The sequence below is a fragment of the Mirounga angustirostris genome, unplaced genomic scaffold (assembly GCF_029215605.1).
Source record: "Mirounga angustirostris isolate CCGP_5_RB_7025 unplaced genomic scaffold, mMirAng1.0.hap1 SCAF_11, whole genome shotgun sequence".
In the NCBI taxonomy this organism is placed as follows: Eukaryota; Metazoa; Chordata; class Mammalia; order Carnivora; family Phocidae; genus Mirounga; species Mirounga angustirostris.
In genome coordinates this window covers 126,805,196-126,831,807 of record NW_026991719.1, presented here as the reverse complement: position 1 = coordinate 126,831,807, position 26,612 = coordinate 126,805,196, and the positions used below count along the sequence as shown (strand labels likewise).

At 39.0% G+C, this 26,612-nt stretch overlaps 1 protein-coding gene across 2 annotated transcripts; it reads right to left on the bottom strand.

Annotated features, from left to right (window-relative positions):
- Window positions 1-5,095: 5,095 nt before the first annotated feature.
- On the bottom strand, window positions 5,096-26,584 carry VBP1 (VHL binding protein 1). Of its 2 annotated transcripts, XM_045884751.3 has the most exons (7): window positions 26,427-26,549; window positions 23,029-23,054; window positions 22,317-22,441; window positions 12,768-12,834; window positions 10,816-10,914; window positions 7,810-7,948; window positions 5,096-6,132 (listed from the first exon to the last, which is right to left on the bottom strand). In XM_045884751.3, exons 3-7 carry the CDS (start codon window positions 22,421-22,423, stop codon window positions 6,062-6,064), a joined length of 483 nt encoding a protein of 160 aa, XP_045740707.1. In that variant the 5' UTR covers window positions 22,424-22,441; window positions 23,029-23,054; window positions 26,427-26,549; the 3' UTR covers window positions 5,096-6,061. The 2 variants fall into 2 exon arrangements, with proteins under 2 accessions (XP_045740707.1, XP_045740697.1); XM_045884741.3 differs by lacking the exon at window positions 23,029-23,054 and having other exon boundaries at window positions 26,427-26,584.
- Window positions 26,585-26,612: the final 28 nt, after the last annotated feature.

Here is a 26,612-nt window from a genome sequence, read left to right as displayed (position 1 = left end):
TATCTACATAAACTTATACTCTGTCTCTTTTCATGTGAGTACTTCTCTGGTATTTCACATGCCAAGTAATTTTTAAGTGTACTCTGAACATTTTGAATATTATGCAATTCTGGGTCTTGTTTAAATTCTATGGAGAATGTTGGTATTTTTGTTTTAGCTGAGAATTTCTCTGGATAAGTTCAGGTCACATGTTCCAATGTCATTCCAATGGCAGTTCAGTTTTCAAAGCTCGTACACCACACAGTAGCCAGTCCAGAAACTGGGCAGTGGTCTATCCTTTTGTTCAGTTCTTTGGTATGCTGATTAGGAACACATATGAACCCAGAAGTTTGTAACCAACACTGGGGTCACTTTCCCAAATTCCTCCCTCTTTCCAGGAGGTTCCCAGGGGCTTCCGTTTCCTGTGCTTCAGCCAGAAATCCCAAGCAAGCTGGGACAGAATGGCTTGAGGATGAGATTAGGAAGGGGTGGCAATGATTAGTAATGACAAGGTCTCAGGTGTGACTGCAGGAATAAGTGGTTAAGGAATGCTCTGGGAGGACAAGACTACTGGAGGGGAAAAGATGAGGCAGGAGAGAAACACTATTACCTTGAGACAGATCATCCTTGACCTTAATTGACGGAGGAAGCAAAGTTAGTGTGTTGGACATTTGGTTTTTTATTCTTTTGAGTTTGGCATCTAGGGCTCATATTTTCATCTGAATTCCCTGTTTTTAAGCTCATTAGCTTCCCATTGCATTAAATCCTAAATAACCTGTAATTCTAGTTTCCATTTTTTTTTACCTCAAAGTTATTTCAGTGTTTAAACTTAAAATGTTTCAGATTTATTTGAAACTATTAATGCCTAAATTATCTGAGTTATGACTAGAAAATGTGGCCCAGAGGATTTGCCTGTAAGTGACTGAGAATAGTGTATTAAGACTCCCACTAATGTTTTGATCCATTTTTTCTTGAATTTCTAACACTTTATATATTTTGACATATTAGATACATGTTTACAAAGGTTTCATCTTTGTCATAAATGGTACCCTTTATCAGTGCAACAGGATCTTGTTTTAAATATGTGAAAGTAGAAAAAAAAATTAATTTAAGAAAACAGTAATTGGAACTCCTACTGCAAACTCCCTGGTGACATGATTCTTTGGAACCCAAAATACAGAAATATCAAGCACCAAAATGAAAGATGTTAACAACGGAGAGTTTTTACTCTACTAGAAGGACCAAAATTTGATTCCCTAAAATATCCTTTGCCATCTCATTTAAAGTGTTCAAAACACTTTTTAAAAAGTATGTTACTCTGAAATATTTATATTAATTACAATTTCATAGAAATAATTTCTGGGGTGGACATAACCAGTGTTCAGTATTTCGGTATATATCTCCACTTTTAATTACTTAAATATTAGTATTTGTTTTGCCATTATTCAGTACTAGTCTTTATAATTTTGTATCATGACACATGCAGAGTCACACATGAAAAATTGGAGCTGTATGAAGGCAGTCTGACTATATTTCGTCCCTTTTAAAAACCCCTCCAAGCTGTATTCTTATATACTTTCAAAATGCCCCTTTCTTTAGTTATTTCTATGGTTGAGCTGTTTTCCCTGCCTTTACTGTATCTCAATTTCTCTCAGAACCAGTTTGGACCCCATCTACTTTCAGAAGTTCCTGGTATAGCCAACTTTTACCTGTGGGATAGGTAGAGGGTCAAAAAGGGGGGGTATGATAGGGAGGAGGGAAGAAAGGAAGGGGTTTCAGGCTTAGTTCCCAGCTTGCCTGCCTCTGTCTATCCCCAAGGCCAAATTCCTTGCTCCTCCTGCATTCTGTCTGTCAGGGTCATCCTTATTGTCTTGGAACTTGATCACTCCTTCCCTAAAATAAAATGTATCCCCACCCACCCACCCACCCACCGAGGCTTCTTTCCCCATCATGAGTCCACTTTTTAACCAAACACTGATGTCAGTGTTTCAAGTGTCACAGCAAATAGAATTGTCACCTTGCTCTGGTTCTGCAACTAATAGCTATAGTATAGTTGAAAATTAAATATCTAGGGTGAATTAAAATTGAACTCTTAAGCTCCCTCTGGACTGAAAAGAAATTATTGCCCAATCCAGTCCAGACATGGGCTGAAGAAGCCAAGGATGTGTTTTTTTGTTGTTGTCTGGGGTGTACTGATGAAAAGGAAGAGATTGTTATCTGCTGACTTTTGCTTTTTAATTTTTCTATTTTTTACTCTCTAGAATGCACAGGTTTGATCTGGGGAAAATAAGCCAATTCAGGCTAAGATGGGTTTACTCAAGCAGCTAAAAGATCTAGGAGAAATTTCCTATCTGGTCATGGCCTACCTCCAAATAAAGTATCCCCATTGTCACACAACCAACTGAACATAAATTTATTTGAAAACCATGACCAAGAGACATGATCCTTTATAAACAAACTGCTCAGATATACTGTACACACCAGGTCCATCCTTTTTGTTTAATGTGGCTGTAACTAAACCCGACATCAGACAAGAAGAGCAGTTCTGTAAACATTAACCAAGTTCAAACACTTCATGTCTCAAACTTTCCTCTCACAACTGATCATGTAAGCAGTACTTTCCCTGGATATAGAAGAGAAATATTAATATATAGAAAATACGGTTAATTAGCAGGCACATCAATTCTGTGACACTGACTGTAGCTATAAAACTTCAACATAAAAAGTGTAAGAAAAATCTTATCAACTAGTTTGGCCACAAGATCAAAAAAAACTTACTCTGTAATGAGTTCATAAATAGTTTTGCTAAATTTATGGCACCACTTGGTTTTGGGTCAAGGAGAAGAAAGCTCTCCAATCCATCATATAATTGTAAAACTTTGGAGGCTAGGTGGTGATGTCTTATTTTCACCTAATCCAGACAGAAACGCCTCCATCCGGCCCTTTAAAATACCTTAACTATTACTACCTTTTTTGCAGAGGCAGTCAGTCATTAGCCAGGGGCCTTATAAAAGGAAGTAAGTCACTGTCAAAACCTGGGCCCATAACTATGCAAGATGCAACAGGCTGTGAGCAAGAGGTATTCAAAACCCCTTTCTCCTTCGAGTTTGGGGAACTGACCTTGGATTAGCTTTCTAGCTTGGTTCCTCTGGAAACCTGATGAAAGTGGACCATCAGCTATGTGACCAGGTAAGCCTGCTTCTGGTAAAATGCCCAGGGTGGCACCTTGTGTCCTAGGTGAGAGCCGAGAGGGCTGCAAGTGAACATAAATAAGTCCCTGAGTACAATGTACCTCCTGTTCCTGGGCCCTGTGCCTGGCCAGGATGGGGATGCTATGCACAGGGGACTGTTCTAAGAGGGAGTGGTCCCTTATGGCTCCTAGGTCAGGGTGGCTCCTGCCCCTATCTATGCAGTCTGTGGGGACTGCTGCAAGAATTCCCACAGAAGAATTCCCACCATCCCCTGGCATGGTGTCTTACTGTCCCATGTCCTTCAGAGTAAACTGGTGTCAGACATAGCCTATCCAAGGCTTGGGAGTTTAAATGTATAGTTGAACCCAACACCAGCTATGATAGGCGTTGCACACACACTCAATGTCTTCAGAGACAACACAATCCCACATTAGCACTGAATAGGCATAGTAAGGCTATCAAAAGGGTACAGGATTAGAACCTATCAAGACAAACCTTTAAGAAATAGTTCAAGACCTTAAAAGTATCACTGAAGTTTAAAGCAGAGAAAGGAGAGCATTAAGGGACTGAACTTTAGTTAACATTCCTACCAAACTTACCTATTAGTTATTGCTAAATAAAGGAGCGAGACATCACGGTACAGAGGGAAGGAAATTCACCTAGGAACTGGGTCTTGGTCTCATTCTGGCTATGTGGACTTGGGTAAGGTTGTTCCTACTGCAGCCATCAATCAATATCTATATGGCAGAGAAAGGCAGGGGTGGGATGATGAATTGTGCTTTCCATCATCCCCTGCTGTCACTACTGACAAAACTATTCTCAGCTAACCCCAGGAATAAAAACGCTATAATCTTGCTCCTTAGTTCCATTTTTGGTTAAGTCTCAGGAAAAATTCTAAATACATGAGGAAAGCCTCATGTAAAAATGCAAATTACGGAATTATTTGTTACTTACAATGGAGAAAAAGTTTTAAAGCAACCCAAATGTCTCAATGTGTATCACAGTTTACTACAGTTACTATGAAACTAGTAAAATGATGTTAATATAGTGAAAAAAGTAGGGTAAAAATGATAAAGACAAAATTTTCAAAATTATGTTTAAAAAAACCTATGCATAAAAAAGAAATGGAAGACAAAGAAATGTTAAGGGGACTGCAAGCGGAACTTATGTCTTTTTTCCCATTTTCTACATTTTCTCAAATGAGCATCTGAATGGAAAAATAAATATTAGTTTCATTTCCAACACACCTGTTATTATTCAGTATCAAGTTTCATAGTTAATTTTTACCCATATCCTCTCTGGGTATACTATGCTAATATGAAGCTTGAAAATATCATGTCAAAGCAGTATGGTTATGTTATTCTGAAACTGCAAATACTTATAAGAGAAATGATCTGGCAGAGGCAAGACTTAAATATCTTTCTTTTATTAACAAAGCCTAATACCATTCCTGACACATACTAAGTATTTATATGCATTTATAGAATTAGCTTTTGCTCTTTAATTCATATCTAAAGAGCTGTGTTTCTTCATATTCAGTTCCATTTTCATGTACTTAAACCAAGCAAATCATTCATGTCCTACTACTGACAAGGACATTTTGTGCCAATATACTTACCATAATAAGGTTTGGGAAAATTAGCACTTACCATATATCAAGATGTATATAAACCTCAAATACTAAAATATGGGAATTTAAAAGTATGAGAGAAAAAGTGACTCAAGGAACTTTGGTGTCTTTCAGATTTAACTCCTCAATTGTTTGCTGATCTGTATTCCTTCCAAAGAGATTCTGTATTGTTCCTACAAATATAAGTTCTTGGGACATGCTCGTTATATGTAGAAGTAAATGAACTTTACAAATATGTGAAAAGACACATTAACTTTAGAAAGAATAATGTTAAAAAAAAAGTGCCATGCCACAGTTTTAACTTCAATGTTTTAATATCATGAAATACAAGTACAAAACATTGTACGAGTATATGTTGTACTACATGGAAATGGAATAATACATTTTTTATCAGAATCTGTATCACCCAGTCAGTGCTAGCCGCTGGATCAATGACTTTCCACAGGGATTTTTCTACTCTTCCTATGAGGTTTTATCATGAATAAAAAAGCTCACAAATCTTTTCAACCACCGCAGATTTATATTTATCTTAATATTCTTGTTCAGCTGCTTTGGCGAACTGTTAAGAAATACAAAATTGCCTTAGCCAAGAGTTTTGAGTGGCTAAAGAATTTTGTTATTTCATGTTGGCCAAGATCCCCCTTATGTTGGCATCGCAAAGACACTGTGCACTTCTATGCGGTAAGAAAAAGCGTTGTCTCAATAGCCCTCTTACTGTTTAGGAAGGCAAATTACCATTTCTTAAAAAGTACAGAATATTATAATAGTTATTGGCTAAGCAGTAATTCATGAAAATCCATTTATATAAGACAAATAACAGCAACAGAGAGCCATAAAGCCCCTTATGTACTAAAGAAAACAAGTTTGGAAATATTTAAACTAACTGTTTTTCCTACCTCTACACTGGTTTAACCACATCAAGTGAGAGTAACATCAGCCAATAAAGAAAAGTGTCCAGAATTCAGCTCCATAGCATACCTCAGCCATTTCAGCTAAGACTTTTTTATGACAAACCAAAAAAATGATGAAAGTAGCATTTACTTTGTTGGAAATGAAAAATTAAAATACTGCTAATTTCGTAAAATATTTGAAACCAATTTTGTTTTTATAATAAAGTGATGTTTATCTTCTTTTAAGTTTTAATTATCTTTCTTGCTGTTAAAAAAAAATCAGTCAAAGTCATGTCAACCTTTAGGGATAAACTTTGGGGTATTTAAAATAACATGTTTGGAAAACTGAACCACATTTTTAATTGTCAGCATTATGCTTTGTTCTTGGTAGAATCATCTTTGTTTCTTCTTTTTACATCCCAATTATAAACCCTGGCCATATCTGCAAGAATTGTCAAAGAAAATGCAAATGCAAATCTAAAGATAACACATGCAATGACTAAGTATTCACTCACATACTGAATCAAAGAGAGAAATTGTGCACACAAAATACTGCTTCTGCCTCTGACCCTCCCCCCTCTCATGTGCTCTCTCTCATTCTCTCTCAAATAAATAAATAAAATCTTATAAAAAAAGAATTATCAGTTTGAAAGACAGCCCCTCATTCATGAAATTTCAAAGACTGTTCAAACCATATCCTTTCAGGCAATATTTAAATTAGTACAACTATTAATAATTTCATCTCTTACCCTCCCTTTGGTTTAATAGGACATTCACTCAATTTCTTTTCCTTTCCACGAGCACCACCCTGTGTAGGCCTCGCACATCAATTATTTCTTTCATGGACTGTGCCTTTGGTGTTGTATCCAAAAGTCATCACCATACTCAGGTCATCTAGATTTTCTCCAATGTTATCCCCTAGAAGGTTTGTTTTTTCTTCTAGAAGTTTAATAGCTTTTCCCCACTCTGGATAAAGTCTCCACATTACGAGTCCCATGCCAACTCCTGCTCTAGGCCCCTCCAACACGCCTATCTTCCCTCACCCAAGCACTCAATGCCTGCTGCATGCTAGCTACATGCTGTGGAGAAAAGAGAAAGTACAGCTCCTACACTTGAAGTGCTCCCAATCTGGCACAGAAAACAAAGTACTACATGCAAAGTGCTAAGTAAGCACAGGGAAACAACAAAACACCCCAAGGATTTGAAAATGTTGAGAAATATCTGATGCTTGAGCTGAAATATGAAGGGAAAAAAAGGAGTAACCCACATAAATAGGGGGAAATCTTTCCAGGTAGGAAGAACAAAGTAGAAATATAAAGGGGTGAGGAGAACTGATTGGGGCTATTTGGAACCCAGGGTGCACTGGGGGAAGGTTACGGCAGGAAGAGGTCAGTGGCATGAAGTAAGACTGGCTTGGGAACACCTCACAGAGAGCCTTGGGCGACTGTGTGGGGCCAATGACTGCAACAGGCACCAAGAGAGACAGGTCAGAGAGGAAAGGCAAAGAGCTGGGTTTTAACAGGCCTACCCCCTCCTTGACCAAAATACCTACCCCCATCTCTTCTCTTTGCTGATCCAAATCCTATAATGCCTTTAAAAACAGCCCAAGTTCTAACTTCGAACTAATTCCAGCACGTATCTCTCTTTCTCTAACTTTAAATTGCCTTGGCATGGCATACCCAAAACGAACTCACTTATATTTTGCTATGAAATTATCAGTTAGCTGTTTTACATGTGCAGTTCTAACACAGCAAGACTTTGGCACTCTTTTTTAACCCTTACCATCCTGTGCCTCAACAGTTAAGAGACCCTTAATAAATGCTTGTGGATTAAGCTATTTAACTAGCTTTGAAGGTGTCTTGAGAAAATATTTGAAAGAAAAATGCTTGTGCACTAATTTGAATGTGCTGTTTCCAAACCTTCACACTTCAAATTCAGATTAATCTATCTACAAACTTAGTTAAGTATTAGTTCCAAATATGCTATTTATTACTCTCATAAAATCTGCAAGTTCAAATCAGCCTAAGAGTAAGGATATTCTTCTCATTAAAATAATGTAAGTAAGAGTGTCGAAAACATCCTTCTTTCCTCCCTTTGCTTTTAGTTAAAGAAAGGATACTGACTTCTGTGGTAGTAAATTGATCTCGAAGAAAGTCAAGGTCTTCCTCAAGAGAATCAAGATTCTTCGTGGCAGTCGATAAATTCTTTTCCAACAATGCCTGAGCTTCATCAATATCATATTCAAGCATTACATTAGCCTGAAGAAAGAAAGTCATGACAATTACTCAACAGCTTAGAGCAGGGGTTGGCAAACTACAGCCCTTAGGCCAAATCTAGCCAGCTGCCTTTTCTTATAAGTTTTATTGGAACCCAGATATTCTCCATTTGTTTATGCTTTCACACCATGGCGGCAGAGCTGAGTAGTTGTGACAGAGACCATGTGCTCTGCAGAACCAAACTATTTACTCTCTGACCTTTTTACACAAACTTTATCGATCCCTGGGTTAAAGAATATATTTACATACATTATATCATTTACTCCTCATAACAACCCTGGTCAGTCAAGTTATCTTCTTCTTTACAGCTAAGAAAATGTGGGCTCAAAGAGGTCAGGTTGCCTACACTAACACAGATATTAAGTAAACAGTAGAATTAAGAGAAGAACCAATGTTTAGACACCAAATCCCGTCTTTCTACAACCTCCATGATGACACTAAATAGTATTACATTTGAATCAATTTAAATAGTTGTTTCTGAGCTTAAGATACAGCAATTTAAAAGTTTTCAAATACATATATATTATCTAATTTGATCCAGTAATGGCTAGCTTTTACTGTCCTCTTCCTACCTCCAAAAGATGCTAGGGGCAAAGGCAAGGTGACTGTGTTGAATTCTGAAGCTCTGGTGTTATTGCCAACACTTAGAGATGCATGCATTCTGGAAGTGGGGAACCAAACCTTTCCCAGCTCTGAACTCCTCCTATTGCCTGCCGTACCACTGGGCATTTCCTGAACCACTTCCCTCATCTGACAAATGGAATTTAAAAATTATTCAAAGGATTGTTGTAAGGATTAAATGAGACAGACAACATGAAAGTGTCTGGCACAAAGCAGGTGCTGCATAAATACTGACTGAATAACCCAATCCATGATAGTTGGAAAACTGTATAAAAATTGAGATAGGACAAAAAAAATATTCAATGGAAAGTACATGTCTCTTCAATCCCAGACCCCAATCTCATTCCTGAGTCAACTGCCACTCTTCTTTCTTTCTTTTTCTTTTTCTTTCTTTCTTTCTTTTTTTGTCAGAGAGAGAGAGAGAATGAGCACACAAGCAGGGGGAGCAGCAGACAGATGGAAAAACAGGCTCCCTCCTGAGCAAGGAGCCCAATGCAGGATTCGATCCCAGGACCCTGGGATCACAACCTGAGCCGAAGGCAGACGCTTAACCATCTGAGCCACCCAGGCACCCGTGCCACTGTTTCTTATTACTATTTTTTTTTCCCAGAAAGTTTCTACACCTTGGTTACTTTTAACAAAAAAAAATTAGAATACATTTAAAAACATTTCATTTGTGTCAGAAAAACATTGATGATTCATTCAGGAAGTACCCTGTGCCAAGTATTTCTCTTTTGTTGATTCATTCCTCAGTCTTATCAGCCTCTCCATTTGATGGTCTAACAGGCATCTCAAGACTGACACGCCCAAAACACAATTCCAAGTAACCGTGCAAAGGACCCTGTTAGTCCTCTACCTGCAAAGGGAGTTTCAACTTCGCTTATAGTTTATGAGGTGTTTTTTTTTAATATTTTATTCATTTATTTGAGAGAGAAAGAGTGAGACAGCACAAGAAGGGGGAGGGTCAGAGGGAGAAGCAGACTCCCCGCTGAGCAGGGAGCCCGATGTGGGGCTCGATCCCGGGACTCCAGGATCATGACCTGAGCCGAAGGCAGTCACTTAACCAACTGAGCCACCCACGCACCTTAGTTTGTGAGTTTTGTGGCCTAAACAAACCATCCTTATTCCAGGGTTATAAAACAAATTATCTATTACTTGGTCTAGAACTTTGATGGTGTATTTCAGGCAAGTATGTAATACATTTAGAATTCATTCTCTTATGAGGTATGAAGTGGATTCCAGTTGTAATTCTTATCAGACAGCTCCCTACTGTCCCAATCTAGTTTATGGAATCATCTTATCCCCACCTGCTGATGGAATGTGCGCTGAGGGAAAGAGAAATTGAGGAAGATTACCCCTAGGGTTAGAGCCATTGGGTAGATAGCTATTCCATTTACAGAACTAAAGCTAAATAAGTATGGGAATTAGGATTATAGAAAGAAATGTACAAACCCTGACAATATTATAACTAACAAAAATCAAGGAGGAGGAACTAAGGCACAGAGAGTGAATTATGGGGTATTAATCTGCCCATCTTTCATAGCATTAGAGTGCCTCTAAGGGGTGATTCTACATGGTAACAACAAGGCGGAAATCCTTCCAGTAAGGAGAGATGGGAGCTATACACTTAGCTTGCTACTTGGTACAGGAACTTGTCTGGGGTAAAAAGACCAATGGACAGCTAGATAAGCCGGACAGTCAGGAATGGGTTGGATGATTGGTCAGGGGATTGAGAAGAGTAAGATAGGAAAAAATCACAGACAAGGTCTATGACATCATCTAAAACTGAAATATATGGTTTTAAAAATGGACTCTAATCTCAAGGTTTTTGTAATAATCTTTTCCCCCTTAAGTTTTGAGAGATCTTTCCAGAACTAATAAACCCTTATGGGGAAGAAACATTTATCTGAGGTTCAGCAGTTCTTTCTGTTTTATTTCTATTCCTCTTCCTTCTGTTACATTTAAGAGATAAAGCATTATCTGAAGGGGAAGAGAGAGGGCTTTGGTTAGTTTTGTCTTGACTGGGAGAGACAAGCACCTTTTGCTGCTCATCACACTTGTAATTCCAGTCAGTTTCCAATACAGACCCCTTGAACTCCAACCCTGTGTTCCTTCCACAGTCAAAGGGAGATGAGCACTTTCCCCGGCTTAAACAGTACTGCTGTGGTGGGAAAAACACTGGTTTACCAGTGTCAGCCAAGGAAGCTGGGGCTATTTCAGTTACTTACCCCCAACCACAGACACACTTTATCAGTAGGAGGAACTGAAGCTTTGCAATACAGGTTATCTGCCAGTAAGAATCTGGTCTCCAGTGAACTGGTGGACTCCTTCAAAAAAAAAAATGACAGTATTGTAAATAGGTCAGTTTTGTTTTGTTTGTTTTTAAAGATTTTATTTATTTATTTATTTATTTGAGAGAGAGAGAGAAACAGCATGAGAGGGGATAGGGTCAGAGGGAGAAGCAGGCTCCCCGCTGAGCCGGGAGCCAGACGCGGGACTCGATCCCAGGACTCCGGGATCATGACCTGAGCCGAAGGCAGTCACTTAACCAACTGAGCCACCCAGGTGCCCAATAGGTCAGTTTAATAACAAGGCTATAAAGGAGAGATCATAGAGCTAAACCTAAGTCATTTAAAACAGTACCATCATGCCAACTAAGTGTGGTGGCAAAATAAGTGCCAGATGGCTGGGCATGGGAGGCATGGATTCTGGCTCAGCTACTTACTACTTGTGTAAATTTGGCATTTCACTTGATCTGTGTCTCAGGTTCCCGATATATAAAATTAGAATAATAGTCCCGATACCTCTGAAGGCTGTGGAAAACAGACTTTACACAAACATGCACACACATACACACAAAATAGTGCCTGGCAAAGAGTAAGTGCTATGCAAGAGTGAGCAATTATTGGGGTGCCTGGGGGGCTCAGTCAGTGAGGCCTCCGACTCTTGATTTCAGCTCAGGTCATGATCTCAGGGTCGTGAGATTGAGCCCCACGTCAGCTCTGCGTTAAGAGTGAAGTCTGCTTGGGATTCTCTCTCTCCCTCTGCCTTTTCCCTCCCCTCCCCCCCCCCCCCACTCACACTCTCTCTCCCTCTCCCACAAGTTAGCAATTATTCCTTCATTAGTGCTTCATGCTCAACCAACCAGTTTCCTGAAGTCTCTTACAAATTTCACCACATAAAATAATGTATTGGAAATAGTTATTCTAGTAGTCAAGTAATAAATTATATACACATTTCTAAAAAGATTTTATTTATCTGAGAGAGAGAGAGCATGCACAAGCCGGGGGTAGGGGGGAGAGGGAGAGGGAAAAGCAGACTCCCCGCTGAGCAGGGAGCCCAATGCAGGGCTCAATCTCACAACCCATGAGATCATGACCTGAGCAGAAGGCAGATGCTTAACTGACTGAGCCACCCAGGCACCCCCATATAATCTTTTAAGTACAATATGCTTATAAAATTTAATCTTTACAGCCTGCTTTTATTTAATGAGTACTGTTTTAAGACTCAGAAGATTCTCAAATACACTTCTGCCAATAACTAGCTATGTGACACTGGTCAAGTGTAACCTCTCTGTAACAGTTTCCCGTTACATGAGAACCCAAAATACAATTTCTTTTTTTTTTTTAAAGATTTTATTTATTTATTTGAGAGAGAGAGAGAATGAGAGAGAGAGAGCACATGAGAGGGGGGAGGGTCAGAAGGAGAAGCAGGCTCCCTGCCGAGCAGGGAGCCTGATGCGGGACTCGATCCCCAGACTCCGGGATCATGACCTGAGCTGAAGGCAGTCGCTTAACCAACTGAGCCACCCAGGTGCCCCAAAACACAATTTCTAAGATTCTTAGACTCAGTCCTTATTCTTAGGGAGAACAATAACAACAATAAAAACCCTTGGATGCTACTACCTCAAAATAAGACATTTTCTTTTTGTACCTAAAATAACTTTCAACTGCATTTAAGTTTTACAAATACTTCATGTAAGTAAAAGAATCCAAGAAGTGTAAGCCCTAAAATTAAAGCTGACTTGGGAAAAAAGCCACAAAATTTATCACAGAAGTACACTGTGACAAGTATCAAGAAGGCAAACCGGATATTCTAACACATTCAAATACCAGTGACCAAAGAGTCAAGGAAGATGAGTCTCTGGTTCACTCATATTTAGAAACAAAAATGCACTTACTTTTTTCTTCTGCATGTATTTTAGAATTTCTAAAGTCTGCTTAATTTCAGGAATCTGACCTTTTAGTCTGTGAATAAGAAAAAGGTTGACTTAGTATTTTGCAGGCAAGAAAAACACCAGGACACAGTCTTACTAGCTTTGCATTTTCTATTGATTATCTTTTTGAGAACCATTAAAACCATCCATTTGTCAAAACCCACAGAATATACAACACCACAGTGAACACTCAGGTAAACTATGGACTTCAGTTAATAATAATATATTGATACTGACTCATCATTTATTTATTTTTTAAGTAGGCTCTACACCCAATGTGGGGACTGAACTCATGACCTTGAAAACAAGAGTCACATGCTCCAATGACAGGGCCAGCCAGGCACCCCTTAACTCATCAATTGTAATCAATGTCCTACTCTGGTGGAGGCTGCTGATAATGGGGGAGGTTCTGCATGTGTGGGGAGGCAAGGAATATATGGGAAATCTCTGTACCTTCTGCTTAACTGTGCTATGGACATAAAAGTGTTCTAACAACTAAAATCTACTAAAAATTATTCTTAAAAAGCTACTAGCAACTGATTCCAAAGCAACATCAACCTCACTGACAAGAAAATAAGAGATAAAAATATGCTGAAAACACTGAAAGTTACTTAGAAGAATGAAACATTTTTTATTTTGTTGGCACTGAGGTTTAGCTCTTTCTCCTGGTGATTAGAAGCTGCCCAAGGTTATAATGTGTTGCGCATGGAAAAATGTGCAAACTAATTGTGGGGTCCCTATCAAATCACAATGGAATTTGTAGCAAGACAAACTTGGGATACAAAAACAAAGCTGTGGTTCTTTCAGAATACATTTAACTAAATATGACGAAATTGGTATGTAAACAAAATTTAAATGTGATAATGAAAATGTACTTATTATAGAAGTGTTGAATCACTATATTGTACACCTGAAACTAATATAATGCTGTATATTAACTATATTGGAATTTAAATAAAAACTTGATAAACAAAAAACAAAGAAAATATATTTATTGCATCATATAAAGGAAGTCACAGCATATGTGAAGGAGACTAGCAGGGCAAACTTTATTATACCCTGTGCTACTGACCTGGCAAGAAGTATGTTAGATGAGCCTGCTACTTAAAAAAAAAAATACTATCACTATCTGGAAATACAGTCCAGTGAATAATATAGAGACACACATTTATTGTTCATTTTTTTTACTTACTTAGCTCTGTGAGCTCTTTACAAATTCAGTATGGAATGGATGTTGTAGCGCTTTCAACTGTGCTTACTTTTGTATTACGTGTTAATATAGGTAAATGCTAAAACTATCTATTTATTTGTAAAATATCTGATACACAGGCAACAAAAGAAGAATGTTCAAATAAAGGTTTTTGGTCATGTCAATGATTTCTATGATATTTTTGTATGTATAAATATTACATGTAATACATAAATTATGAAGCATATTAATAAATCAAGCAGCTGCAACCCCAGTCAACTTAGGAACCACATCACCAAGGTCGCTGAGCATGTCCAAGCAATATACCTCTTCCCACTCTGCTCCATCCCAAGAGATAGCAGCTCTCCTGTGTGCTTACAGCCCCTTTTTCTTCTTTTTCCAATAATTTCATCACATTTATGTATATTCCCAAACGATATATTCTTTGCTGGTTTCTTGGCTTAATATAATCGAGGGTTGAATGCATTTTTCTTGGGTTTGCTTAACTCAATTAGGTTCCTAAGACTTATTCATTCATTTTTACTGCTGTGTAATATTCAATTATGAATATAGCACAACTTTTTTTTTTTTTTTAGATTTTATTTATTTATTTGACAGAGAGAGACACAGCGAGAGAGGGATCACAAGCAGGGGGAGTGGGAGAGGGAGAAGCAGGCTTCCCGCCGAGCAGGGAGCCCGATGTGGGGCTCGATCCCAGGACCCTGGGATCATGACCTGAGCCGAAAGCAGACGCTTAACGACTGAGCCACCCAGGCGCCCCATATAGCACAACTTCTTTATCTACTCTCCTGCCAATGGACACTTGGGTCAGTTCTAGGTCTTTGTTATTATATGAGCAATGGAAATCTCTAGGTTCTAGGAGTGGGTAGAAGAGTGAGAAGGGAGATAGCGGCTTAGAAGGAAAGCAGATCAAATCTTCAAAAGGGGAGTAGAGTTAAAGGAAAGCTTTTTAGATGTTTATTCCTCCCTCTAAACTGCCGTGGGTGAATCACCTTACCTACCCCCTCACCGCTACAGGGTGGAAAAATGGTAGAATTGACCAGAAGCAGAGAGGTCAGGCTAAGGAGCTGAGAAGACAAATACTGGTCCCCAACAGTCCGCCCCCTGACTCCTACTCCCAGGAGTGATAACAGTGAAGACAGCCAAGGGCAGAGGAACAAAAAGAATCCTCAGAGGCCAAGTCACCTGGTTTGGGAGAAGGAACATCTGTCCAATGGTGGTGCCCTAGATTGTAACACCAGCAGCATTCTTCCTACCCGTACTCACCAGGAGGGGCTTAAATTACCCCCAACCCCACACACATTAGTGACCAAAGAAACTGATATCCCTGAGGGAATATGAGCTGATGGGGAAAAGAAATGATAATCTGATAAACACAACTACAATAAAATAAAGACAATAAACTCAATAACACCCATCAGATGAAACAAAATGAAATACTAAAAGATAAGATTATACAGTGAGTATTTAAAAATACCTCAGAGAGAAAAGAAAGGATATTGATAATATAAAGAAACAAGTAGCTAGCTGTTAAGAAGAACTAACCAAAACGACTAGGTACAAAAAATGTAATGGCTGAAATAAAGAACTCATGGACATCCATCTAATGACCAAAAGACAAATTACCAAAGTCAGTAGAAGAGAGAAAATAATAAAGAGAAATGGAAGGCCAAATTAGAAGCATCAAAATCTATATTAACAGGAATCCCAGAAGACAAGAGAAAAAAAATTACCAGAAAAAAATGCAAAATATGATAATCACAAAATTTCCAGTTAAAGAACGATAAAAGACATACAATCCAGGTGCTGAGGAGATTACCACAAAACAATTATGAAATACTAAAGAACTTTTATACAGCTGAAGGTAAAGTTAAAGGCAAATGATAGGCTGCAAGGAAAAATTTACAGGATATGTAAAAGAAAAAGGTTAGTATCCAAACTACACAGAGCCATCTGCTGCAAAACAACTCGATCATGCACAAAAATAGTTTTTGTAGCATAGCTGATATCACAGAGGTAAGGGAAGTTCCAGAAAAAATCAAAGGGTAAAAAACTGAAAAAAGCTTTGAGTTGAGCAGTGAGAACTAGAGAAAAGTAAGCATCATGAGTCAGGTGCTGCTATCAGCTACAGACCCAAGCCTGGGTCCCTGCCTCGGCAACTCGGTGGGGAAGCTCACATATTAAGTGCCACAACAGGAACAGGCTGGTATAGAATCACCACTCCTGGCAAAAGCAAAATCCTCTATGGATAAAGGCAAACCACACAGTTATCCATAGTTACAGGAAGCTGACATATAGCTAGTGAAGAAAGAAGAAAAACATCCACACATAGACAAATTACAGTAAAATGAAACAAGAGATTATCATCTTGAACATACCCAAAAAGAAAAATCAGTTGATCTAAAAAGGCTAGATTTAAAACAATAACCTTATGTTGTTTACATGGTACACCCTTAAATATAAATAATAAACAGGCAGAAAGTAAAGGGATTGGAAAAGATGAAATAAGAAAATGTTAACCAAAAGAAAGCTGGGATAGCTGGAAGTATCCAACAAAACAGACTTTAAAACAATAAGCATTACCTTATATAAGGTTACGTTCGCCAAGACATAATAAATCTCAAATTGCATGTGCCTAATAATATAGACTAAAAAGTTTTTAAAAAGGGATAAAAATTGTTTCAGGTTAAGATGGCAGACCAGCACTCCCACCTGTGACCACTCAAATAGCCAAAGAAAACAAACACACACCTTCTTTGTTGGAAGGTAGCAGAGAGCTGCTGAAGGTGACAGGAACTACAGGGCTGACTCCAGCAAGGGAAGAAACTGAAAGGTGAGCTGATTTCCTGCAGCTACTCTTATCAAATAATGAGTAGGGATTATTTCTCTTTATAGAAGTATACCAGACTTATTAATAGGTGAAAAATAACTGAATTAGAACATCATTTGGCAACTCACAATTAATGTATCTAGGCACTGAGCACCATAAAAAGAGACAACTAGACACTATCTACCTCTTAATGGAAAAACAATACACAAACCTATGAAGCAGTGTTGTCACAAACACCCTGAATATGATCAAGACTGCAGATCCAACTATCAATTTACAGTATTGAGAAGACAAGAAACACGCTTGAAAATTTCACAATTGCAGGCACCTGGGTGGCTCAGTTGGTTAAGCGACTGCCTTCGGCTCAGGTCATGATCCTGGAGTCCCGGGATCGAGTCCCGCATCGGGCTCCCTGCTCGGCAGGGAGTCTGCTTCTCCCTCTGACCTTCCTCCCTCTCATGCTGTCTCTCATTCTCCCTCTCTCAAATAAATAAATAAAATCTTTAAAAAAAAAAAATTTCACAATTGCTTCGAAATTTAGCAACACAGTTGTGAAAGATAAAACAATAAAACTGAGAATAAAATATTAGGAGGATATCTTCATGAACTTGGGATAGGAAAATATTCCTTAAACAGGAGGAAACAGATTGTTAAATTGGACTACATTAAAATTAAATGGTGTTGAGTCAAATAATACGTCCACAGTATATCCACTAAAAAAAAAAAAAAGAAGAAGAAGAAGAAGAAACTGAAAACTTACACCTACCATACATAAAAATAAACTTCTGGATTAAGAAGTTAAATGTGAGGGACGCCTTGGTGGCTCAGTCAGTTAAGCCTCTGACTTTTGATTTCGGCTCAGGTCATGATCTCAGGGTCATGAGATTGAGCCCTGTGTCAGGCTCCATGCTGAATGTGGAGCCTGCATAAGATTCTCTCTCTCCCTCTAACCCTCCCCCACAATAAATATAAATAAAAAAATAAGAAGTTAAATGTGAAAAGCAAAATTTTAAAGCTTTTAGAAGAAAACACAGAAGTTTGTGTTTTTGAACATGAAATATAGGGTAAGATTTCTAAAATGAGACACAAAAAGCTATTAAGGAAAATTTTAACCAAAAACAAATTAAGAACTACTCATCAAAGGAAACCATAAAGAAAGGAAAAAGATAAATTAAAAAAGGAAGAAAAATTTCTCATCCATGTAAAAGGATTAGTATCCTAATGTGGGGGCTGATGCACTGACCCCCCATGCAGTCATAAATCCATGTATAACTTTTTTTTTAAAGATTTTATTTATTTATTTGACAGACAGAGACATAGCAAGAGAGAGAACACAAGCAGGGGGAGTGGGAGAGGGAGAAGCAGGCTTCCCGCCGAGCAGGGAGCCCGATGCAGGGCTCAATCCCAGGACCCCGGGACCATGACCTGAGCCGAAGGCAGACGCTTACCGACTAAGCCACCCAGGTGCCCCCCCATGTATAACTTTTGACTCCCCCAAAACTTAACTACTAATAGCCTATTGTTGACTGGAAGCCTTATAGACAACATAAACAGTCGATAAACATATATTTTATATGTTATAATACCTTTTATGTATTATATACTGTATCCTTACAATAATACCTAACATTTTCTTAATTTTTTCTGGTATCTCAAGGCTATGCAGTTCATCTGCAAGTTTTTTTCAAACTGTCACAAATCTTCCAAAAATTTTTCCAAAATGTATATTGAAAAAATCCATGTGTAAGTGGACCTGTGTTTAAACCCATGTTTGAACAATCTGTGTTGTTCGAGGGTCAATGTATAAAGAACACGTACAAATAAAAAAAGACAACAACCCACTACTGAAATGGGTAAAACTCTTCAGAAAGCTTTCCATATTCACTATCTCCAATTCTATCATTCCTTTTTTAATTTTTTTATTATTATGTTATGTTAATCATCATACATCATTAGTTTTTGATGTAGTGTTCCATGATTCATTATTTGCGTATAACACCCAGTGCTCAGTGCAGAATGTGCCCTCTTTAATACCCATCACCAGGCTAACCCATCCTCCCACCCCGCCTCCCGTCTAGAACCCTCAGTTTGTTTTTCAGAGTCCATTGTCTCTCATGGTTCATCTCCCCCTCCGATTTCCCCCCCTTCATTCTTCCCCTCCTGCTATCTTCTTTTTTTTTTTTTTTAAACATATAATGTATTATTTGTTTCAGAGGTACAGCTCTGTGATTCAACAGTCTTGCACAATTCACAGCGCTCACCATAGCACATACCCTCCCCAATGTCTTTTAAACCACTGGACCAACAACATTCCCATCCATAACACCAATGACTTCCACTTTGGTAAGCCCAAGTCAATTCTCAGTCCTTATCCTACTTGACACAGGTGATCATTCCCTTCTCTATAACATTTTCTTACCTTGGCTTCCAGAGTAAACTCTCCTGGTTTTTCCTGACCCCACTGGCAGCTTTTCAGTCGTTTTACTGGTTATCCCTCTTCTTCCTAACATCTGACTGTTGCAGTACCCAGATCTTTGATCCTTTCTTCACCTACATGCACTCTTTTGGTGATGGAGCTCATTTAGTCCCCTAGCTTTAAGTTACTCCCAAATTTTTATCTCCAGCCCAGCTTGCTCCCCAAAGTCAGACTCACAAATTTAACTGCCTGTTTAACATCTATCTGTACTTGGATATCCAAAAAGGTATCTCAAATGTGTCCAGAATTGAACTCCCGATCTTCCTCCAAACCGGCTTCACCCACAGTCTTCTCCATCTCAGATGATGGTTAACTCTTCCTTCCAAGTTGCTCAGACTTGGGAGCCATCCTGTATGTGTCCCTTCCACATCTCACCTCTAATCCACCAGATCATGCTGGCTCCAACTTCAAAGTAGATTCAGAATATGTTTCTTTCCCACCACCTCTAACACCTTACCTAGACTCATGAAAGGGCCTACTAACTGACATCCTTGCTTCTGCCCTTCTCAGGAATATTATCAGCCAGCAACCCGAGGGAGTTGTAAGATAATAGGGGAAAATCAGATCATACCACTTCTTTGCTCAAAACCCTCAGCAGCTGCCACCTCCAATACTCCACTCCCTCTTATTCCATTTCTTATTTCCATAGCATTTATCACCTTCTAACCTACTCTATAATCTAACTCTGTTTTCTGGCTAGAATGTCAGCTCCAGGAGGACTGATATATCCTAAGTACTGAAGATGATGCCAAGCACATATTAGGTGCACAATAAATATTAGTTCTAATGAATTGTGTGTTTACTATCTAGACTCCACTAGACTGCAACCTTTCCAAGGGCAGGGAATGTCTGTTTTGTTCACTGATATACCCCAAGTGCACCTAATTAGGAAGGCTGCAAGTACACAGTGCAATTTCTATCCCTCACATTCAGGCCTAGAGCATATGTAAACCTGGAGTGAATATCCTACTACACCACAGTACTAGAGTTAGCAATATAACTATGATACACAAATTTCCTCCTCTCTCCCAGGGCTTAGTCCTGAGGCCCATTTTGTTCTCTATCTATAACCTCCCTATGGGTGATCTGAAATCTAATGACTTTATTCTTCTCTTTAAAATGAAAATAAACTTATTACAAAGCAGTATGTGACTACTGGAGAAATTTAGCAACACAGATAACCAAATTTTTTAAAATATCATATTCCCACCACCCAAAGATTACCACTGTTAATACACCATTAGTGTAGCTTCTTCCAGAAATTTGTGTACATATACATTTTTTTTCAAAATAAGAGTATACTGTTCTTAGTGTTTTCTATCCTACTCTTTTCTGTTAACACTCTCCATTTGTTTATATCAATGACTTTTTTTTTTTAAAGATTTTATTTATTCATTCAAGACACAGAGATACAGAGAGAGAGAGAGAGCACGAGCAGGGGGAGAGGCAGAGGGAAAAGCAGGCTCCCCGCTGAGCAGGGAGCCCGATGCGGGGCTTGATCCCAGGACCCTGGGATCATGACCCGAGCCGAAAGCAGATGCTTAACCATCTGAGCCACCCAGGCGCCCCTATGTCAATGACTTTTCATCTAATACCCAGCCCTTATTCAAATTTCCCTGTCACCAAATCAAATGAGAAAATATATCTAAATACAAACTTCTGTACTTTTTCTTCAAGGACCAGCATGTAGTACATGAATGGCACGTTATGCCCAGATGATCCTTCCTTGCTTTAGTCTGCCTCCAAACTCATAACCAGCCTTCAAACTTCTACACAGCCATATGCTCCTCTTGGAAGCTTCCCCTGAACCTCCTCATCCCGCTCCAGATCACACCTTTCCCTGTGCTAACTCATTACTTTGTACTAAGGTATCTCAACTGAGATACTTTATGTGCTTATGGTATTTACATATCTACCATGCCCCTGGACCTTATTTCACCCAAAACAGTATATGGCACCTAGTTGGAATCCCATAAATATTTAACTGACAAAGAATTCTGGCATATGTGCATAGCAGATATCCACAAGTATGTATTGCAGTGAACTGATTTTATAAGCTACTATAAAAATATAGGGAAATACACAATTGAGAGCAAGGATTCATTTGTTCTATGCCTATTATTTGTGAAATCTAGGGAAAGTCATAACCTCTATGGGTCTCTCATCTCAATGGCAAAATAAGAAGGATGTACTAGAGATCCAAGATGTTATGACCCTAGATGCTTTGGAATAAGGTCTTCAATATTCATTCTACTATGTTTTCAAAACCATCTTTAGACTAATAATACCAAGTGTTGGCGAGGATGTGGACTAATGGAACAACTAGAACTCCATACACTGCTGGTGGGAGTAAAATATGGTACAGCCATTTTGGAGGACTTTCTAGGCAGTTTCCTTCTAACACTGAACATTACACTTACCATACAAGTTAGCAATTCTGCCCCGAAGTTATTACCTAGGAGAAATGAAAATGTATACCCACACAAAGACTTCAAGCCAAATGGGGAAACAACCTAAATGTCCATTGACAGGCAAATAGATAAAAATTGTGGGTGGTACATATACATACAATGGAGGAAGATTCAGCACTAAAAAGAAACTAATTTACTGGTACACACAAGACCATGGATGACTCTCAAAAGCATTATACTACGGGTAAGAAGCCTGACATAAAATAGTAGTTACTATATGCTTTCACTTACATGAAGTTCAAGAACAGACAAAAACAAATTTATGATGAAAACAATCAGAACAATGGTTGTCTCAGAGTGGGCAGAGTTGGCCAGAAAGGGGCGATAGGGAACTTCCTAGAGTAACAGGAATATTCTACATATTGATCTGGGCAATGGTTATAGAAGTGAATACATATGTGAAAATTCATTAAACTGAATATTCAACATCTGGACACTTGATTATATGTAAATTATGTCTTGATTTTTAAAGTTTAAGCCATACAAAATTAACAACAAAAAACAACTTGTAAATGTTTATACTTACCTCCTTTTCTTTTGAGCAAGGTTGAGTTCCATAAATTTATACTTCTGGTACTGTTCATCCAGCTTCTTTAGTACTGTATCTGCAGTCTCATTCCCAGGCTGTTTCATGAAGGAATCTACATCTTCCTTTAATATCAAAATAACACAAGTTTTAGACTTTTTTTTAAGAGATTTTAAACCCTGAGATCATGACCTGAGCCAAAACCAAGAATTGGTCGCTTAACCAACTGAGTCCCCCAGGTACTCTCAAATTTTAGAATTCATACCTCTAATCTGATTTTTGACTGCTTGAAATTTATCTTTAAAGCAAAAAAGAAAGAAAAAACTTGTTTCTGGGGCGCCTGGGTGGCTCAGTCGTTAAGCGTCTGCCTTCGGCTCAGGTCATGATCCCAGGGTCCTGGGATTGAGCCCCACATCGGGCTCCCTGCTCAGCGGGAAGCCTGCTTCTCCCTCTCCCACTCCCCCTGCTTGTGTTCCCTCTCTTGCTGTGTCTCTCTCTGTCAAATAAATAAATAAATAAAATCTTTAAAAAAAAAAAAAGAAAAGAAAAAGCTTGTTTCTTTTTTCCAAATACTTGTTTTTAACTAAAATGTAGTTATAAAAAATTCAAGACCATTTCAGACAGTGCACATACATTATGTAGCTAATTTATTCTTCCTCCACCTTCCTCTTTTTATTTTTATTTATTTATAGGGAGAGAAAGATGACCTTACCTGCTTTATGCACCCCCCAGGCGACCCTAGTAGTAAATATGAAAATTACAAACAATCAAACGCATTGCCTAGTCATATAGCCTAGTCACAAAACGACTCAACAGATTTTATGCCAAAATTATCGACTAAAATTTTTAATGCAAGTTCTACCATAGAAATCATGCTAACATATGGTCGTTAGGTTCCCAAGGCAAGCCACAAATACCTCCTTAAGTATCAAGTGGTGGAAATAAAGTAAACCTGAAAGGCAAACAGAACAATCTTTTGTAAAAGGAATAATGAAGCAAAAGAAAAGTAGCAAAACTGAACAGCATTTTTTAAATGTATACTACATGCTGGTCCTTGAAGAAAAACGAGTTAATAAGATAAGGATCAGGAACTAAGTGAAAATATATGGAAATTTTAAGGCAATCCTATTAGACGTTTCCAGCACTTTAAAGAACTTTATTCCTTCATTTTAAGTTAAATTCAATTACCTTACGGTTTCTGAGATCTCTGTATCATTATTCTTATCCATACTTACTAGCTATTAAGGGAGTATTTTAGCCAAAACAAGACAAGAAGCAAAAGAAAAACAACAGCAAGGGAGTGTGAACTCTGAAGCCATCAAGCTAGAGACATAGTAAAAGAAATTGAAAAGGTGAGGCTGGAGGCAATGGCTGAATTCTGCATGTATAATGGAGACACCATCCTCCCAGAAGGGTCACTGCAGGAAAGAGATATAAGTCAAAGTTTCTAGCACCTGGTAAATGTTGCTAGGAGCTTAGAGTCTAGCAAGCAGAATTAAGCAGCACAGAATTGTGGCTAAGAGACAGGGCCTGCCTTGTTTGAATCCTGGCTTCACCACGTACTAGATGTGTTCACTTTGGAGAAGTTATTGAACCTCTCTCTTTGACTCAAGTTTCTCATCTGTAAAATGAAAATACCTTTTTCTCACAGGGGACTAAATGAGTTAGCATGTGTAAAATGCTTACAAGAATACATGACAGCTAGTAAGTGCTCAACAAACATTAGCTATGTTTATATATGTCTATAATACAATGTGCTGAGGGAACAGATGAAAGTGCCAAAAATTCTGTCTTGGGGCAGTGCTCAAGAAAAACTACAGGGAGGGGAGCTTGAGTGGCTCAGTTGGTTAAGCGTGAAACTCTTGATTTTTGCTCAGATCATGATCTCACGGTGGTGGGATTGAGCCCTACCCTGGACTCTGCGCTCAGCACAGAGTCTGCTTGTCCTTCTCCCTCTGCTCCCACCCCCACCTTGCAAGCTCTTTGTCTTTATCTCTAAAATAAATAAATAAAATCTTTTTTTAAAAAAAAGAAAAACTACAGGGAGGTCATATCTGAACTAGATGTTGAGAGATTAAGACATCAGCAACTGGGCAAGGGGGAAAATGACAGTTCAAGCAGAGAAAGAAAACAAACTATGGCACCAGTGGGAATGGAGAAAAGGATGAGGTCTGACTTTTAACCAGAACAGTATAGGGCCTCCTATATCACAGAAACTAATATATATTAAGCATCTACTTGTTATACTGAAAGCACGTATTGCTTCTCATAGCAACTCTCTAAATATTGTTATCGCTATTTCAGTGAAAGTAACTGAGGCTCAAAGTGGTAAAAAATAAAATGGTCAAGATGAAGCAGCAATTGCAAAGTAGAGGCAGGATTCAAACCCTGGCTACTTAGAAGCCAATGTTCTTTCTACAGTCCCATGTTATTTAAATAATTACATAAAATTTGGATTGCTTATATATTATATTCTACAGGTAGAAATCTCAAGGTCTAGAAAAAATAACCCAGAGCAATTTTAGGGGGAAAAGGCATTTTAAGATAAGACTTTATAAAGCCTCAGATAAAGTGTACCCTCTTGAATTAGTTTTTTGAAGCTATCTCTAGCTGAGGACCAAGAACGTATTATTTAAGGCACTATGGAAATTGAATTCAACATCTAGTTATGCGCTTATACTATGTGTCAGGTGCTGTGCTAGGACCAAGAGAAATGACACTGAGCCAAGATGACTACCTCACTTTCCTCCCACTGGCAGAGCATGTAAATAGGGACTCTGGTGCTCCACAGATTGCCCAAGTTCAAATCCTGGATAACTTGCTTACTTTCACACTATATGACTTGGAGCCAAGTGACTCAAGTTCCTCAGTTTCATCATCCACAAAATGGGAACGATAATACCTACGTCCTGGAGTTTTGGAAAAGCGTTAGGAAAGTGCATGGCACTCAACAAATTTTGTCTCATTACCATTAGTTGGGAAACGAATGTAAAGAAATAAATGGCACAGCTCAGGGAGAAAACACAAAATAACAAAAGAAAACAACTACAAAATTGAATCAGCAAATGCAAATATGCAATACAGAGTGTATATAAAAGTGGTCTAAATAAAGAATAAATAAAAGAAATGGGTATTTTGAATCATGTAAGGTATCATTAACAAAAAGGTGGAAATAAAGCAATATAGGTACAAACCAAAAGGTCAGGAAAATTAAGACTTTATAGTAGCTCGGTCAGAACTGAGTGAAAGACAGATGATACTGACCTGAAGGCCAGTCGTGTTTTCTCTCATTATTCAAACAGTTTTGAAATACTATTTCTAGAATGGCCTAATGAAAGGACAGTGTTGAAGTTAATCTAGTTGCTTCTCTTTGATTGGACTTGGGTTGATCCCCGTGTTCTGTGATGCCTCCAAATTGTATTCCCTACCTCCTCTCTCAACTCCACACGATGCATTCTCTACTAAGTTGTTAGAATGATGTACCTAAAACCAAACATGATTATACCGTGCCTTTATTTAGATACCTTCTAATGACAGCCCGTTGCCTACTGGATAAAAGCCTCAATTCCTTAGCAGGACACACAAAGCCTTCACACTCTGACTCTACCATCAGTCTCTTCTTCCATTCCTGCAAGGCAACAGACCACTGCCTTCCTTGAACAGACTAGGTGTAATTTCCTATTTTCACACCTAAGCACCAGCTGTTCTGCCTACTCATTGTATCCTAAGTCACCATATAACCGTCGGTCCCTCCAGCATCCAGGGTGAGTCTCTCTCCGGCTGCTCACCGCCTCCCCCTTTCCCTTTTCAAGCAGCAGAGGGTGAAACTCGGCATCCGGGGGGAGGCCCCTCAGACCGCCCCGCCCCGCTCCGCTCCACAGTCCTCCCGCCCGGCGTCCCCTTCTGTTCGCCGACCGCGTTTCCCTCCCGGGGGGGGGGGTACCAGCAGTTCAGTTCGTCTAGGCGTAGAGGGGGAGAGCGGGCGAAGCGCTCTCTTCCAGTTCCATTTGCTCAACTCCTCCCCCAATAGTCGAGGCCGGGGTGAAGGCCGGGAAGTAGGGGTAGCCCGCGGCCTAGCGCCAACATGCCGAGGACCAGCGTGCGTCTTACCACAAACACGGCCTCAGGAATCCCTAGGTGGAGCCGCCGCCCGTTCCCTGTGGCCACTTCTCCTAAGCCACAACCGTCCTTCGCGGCCGCCATCTTGGGAAAGCGAGAGCGCGAGTAACTGCCTCCCGAGCCGCCAACCGCTGGTGGTCCCTGATTGGCTCGCTCACAGCTGCAGGCCCGCCCCCC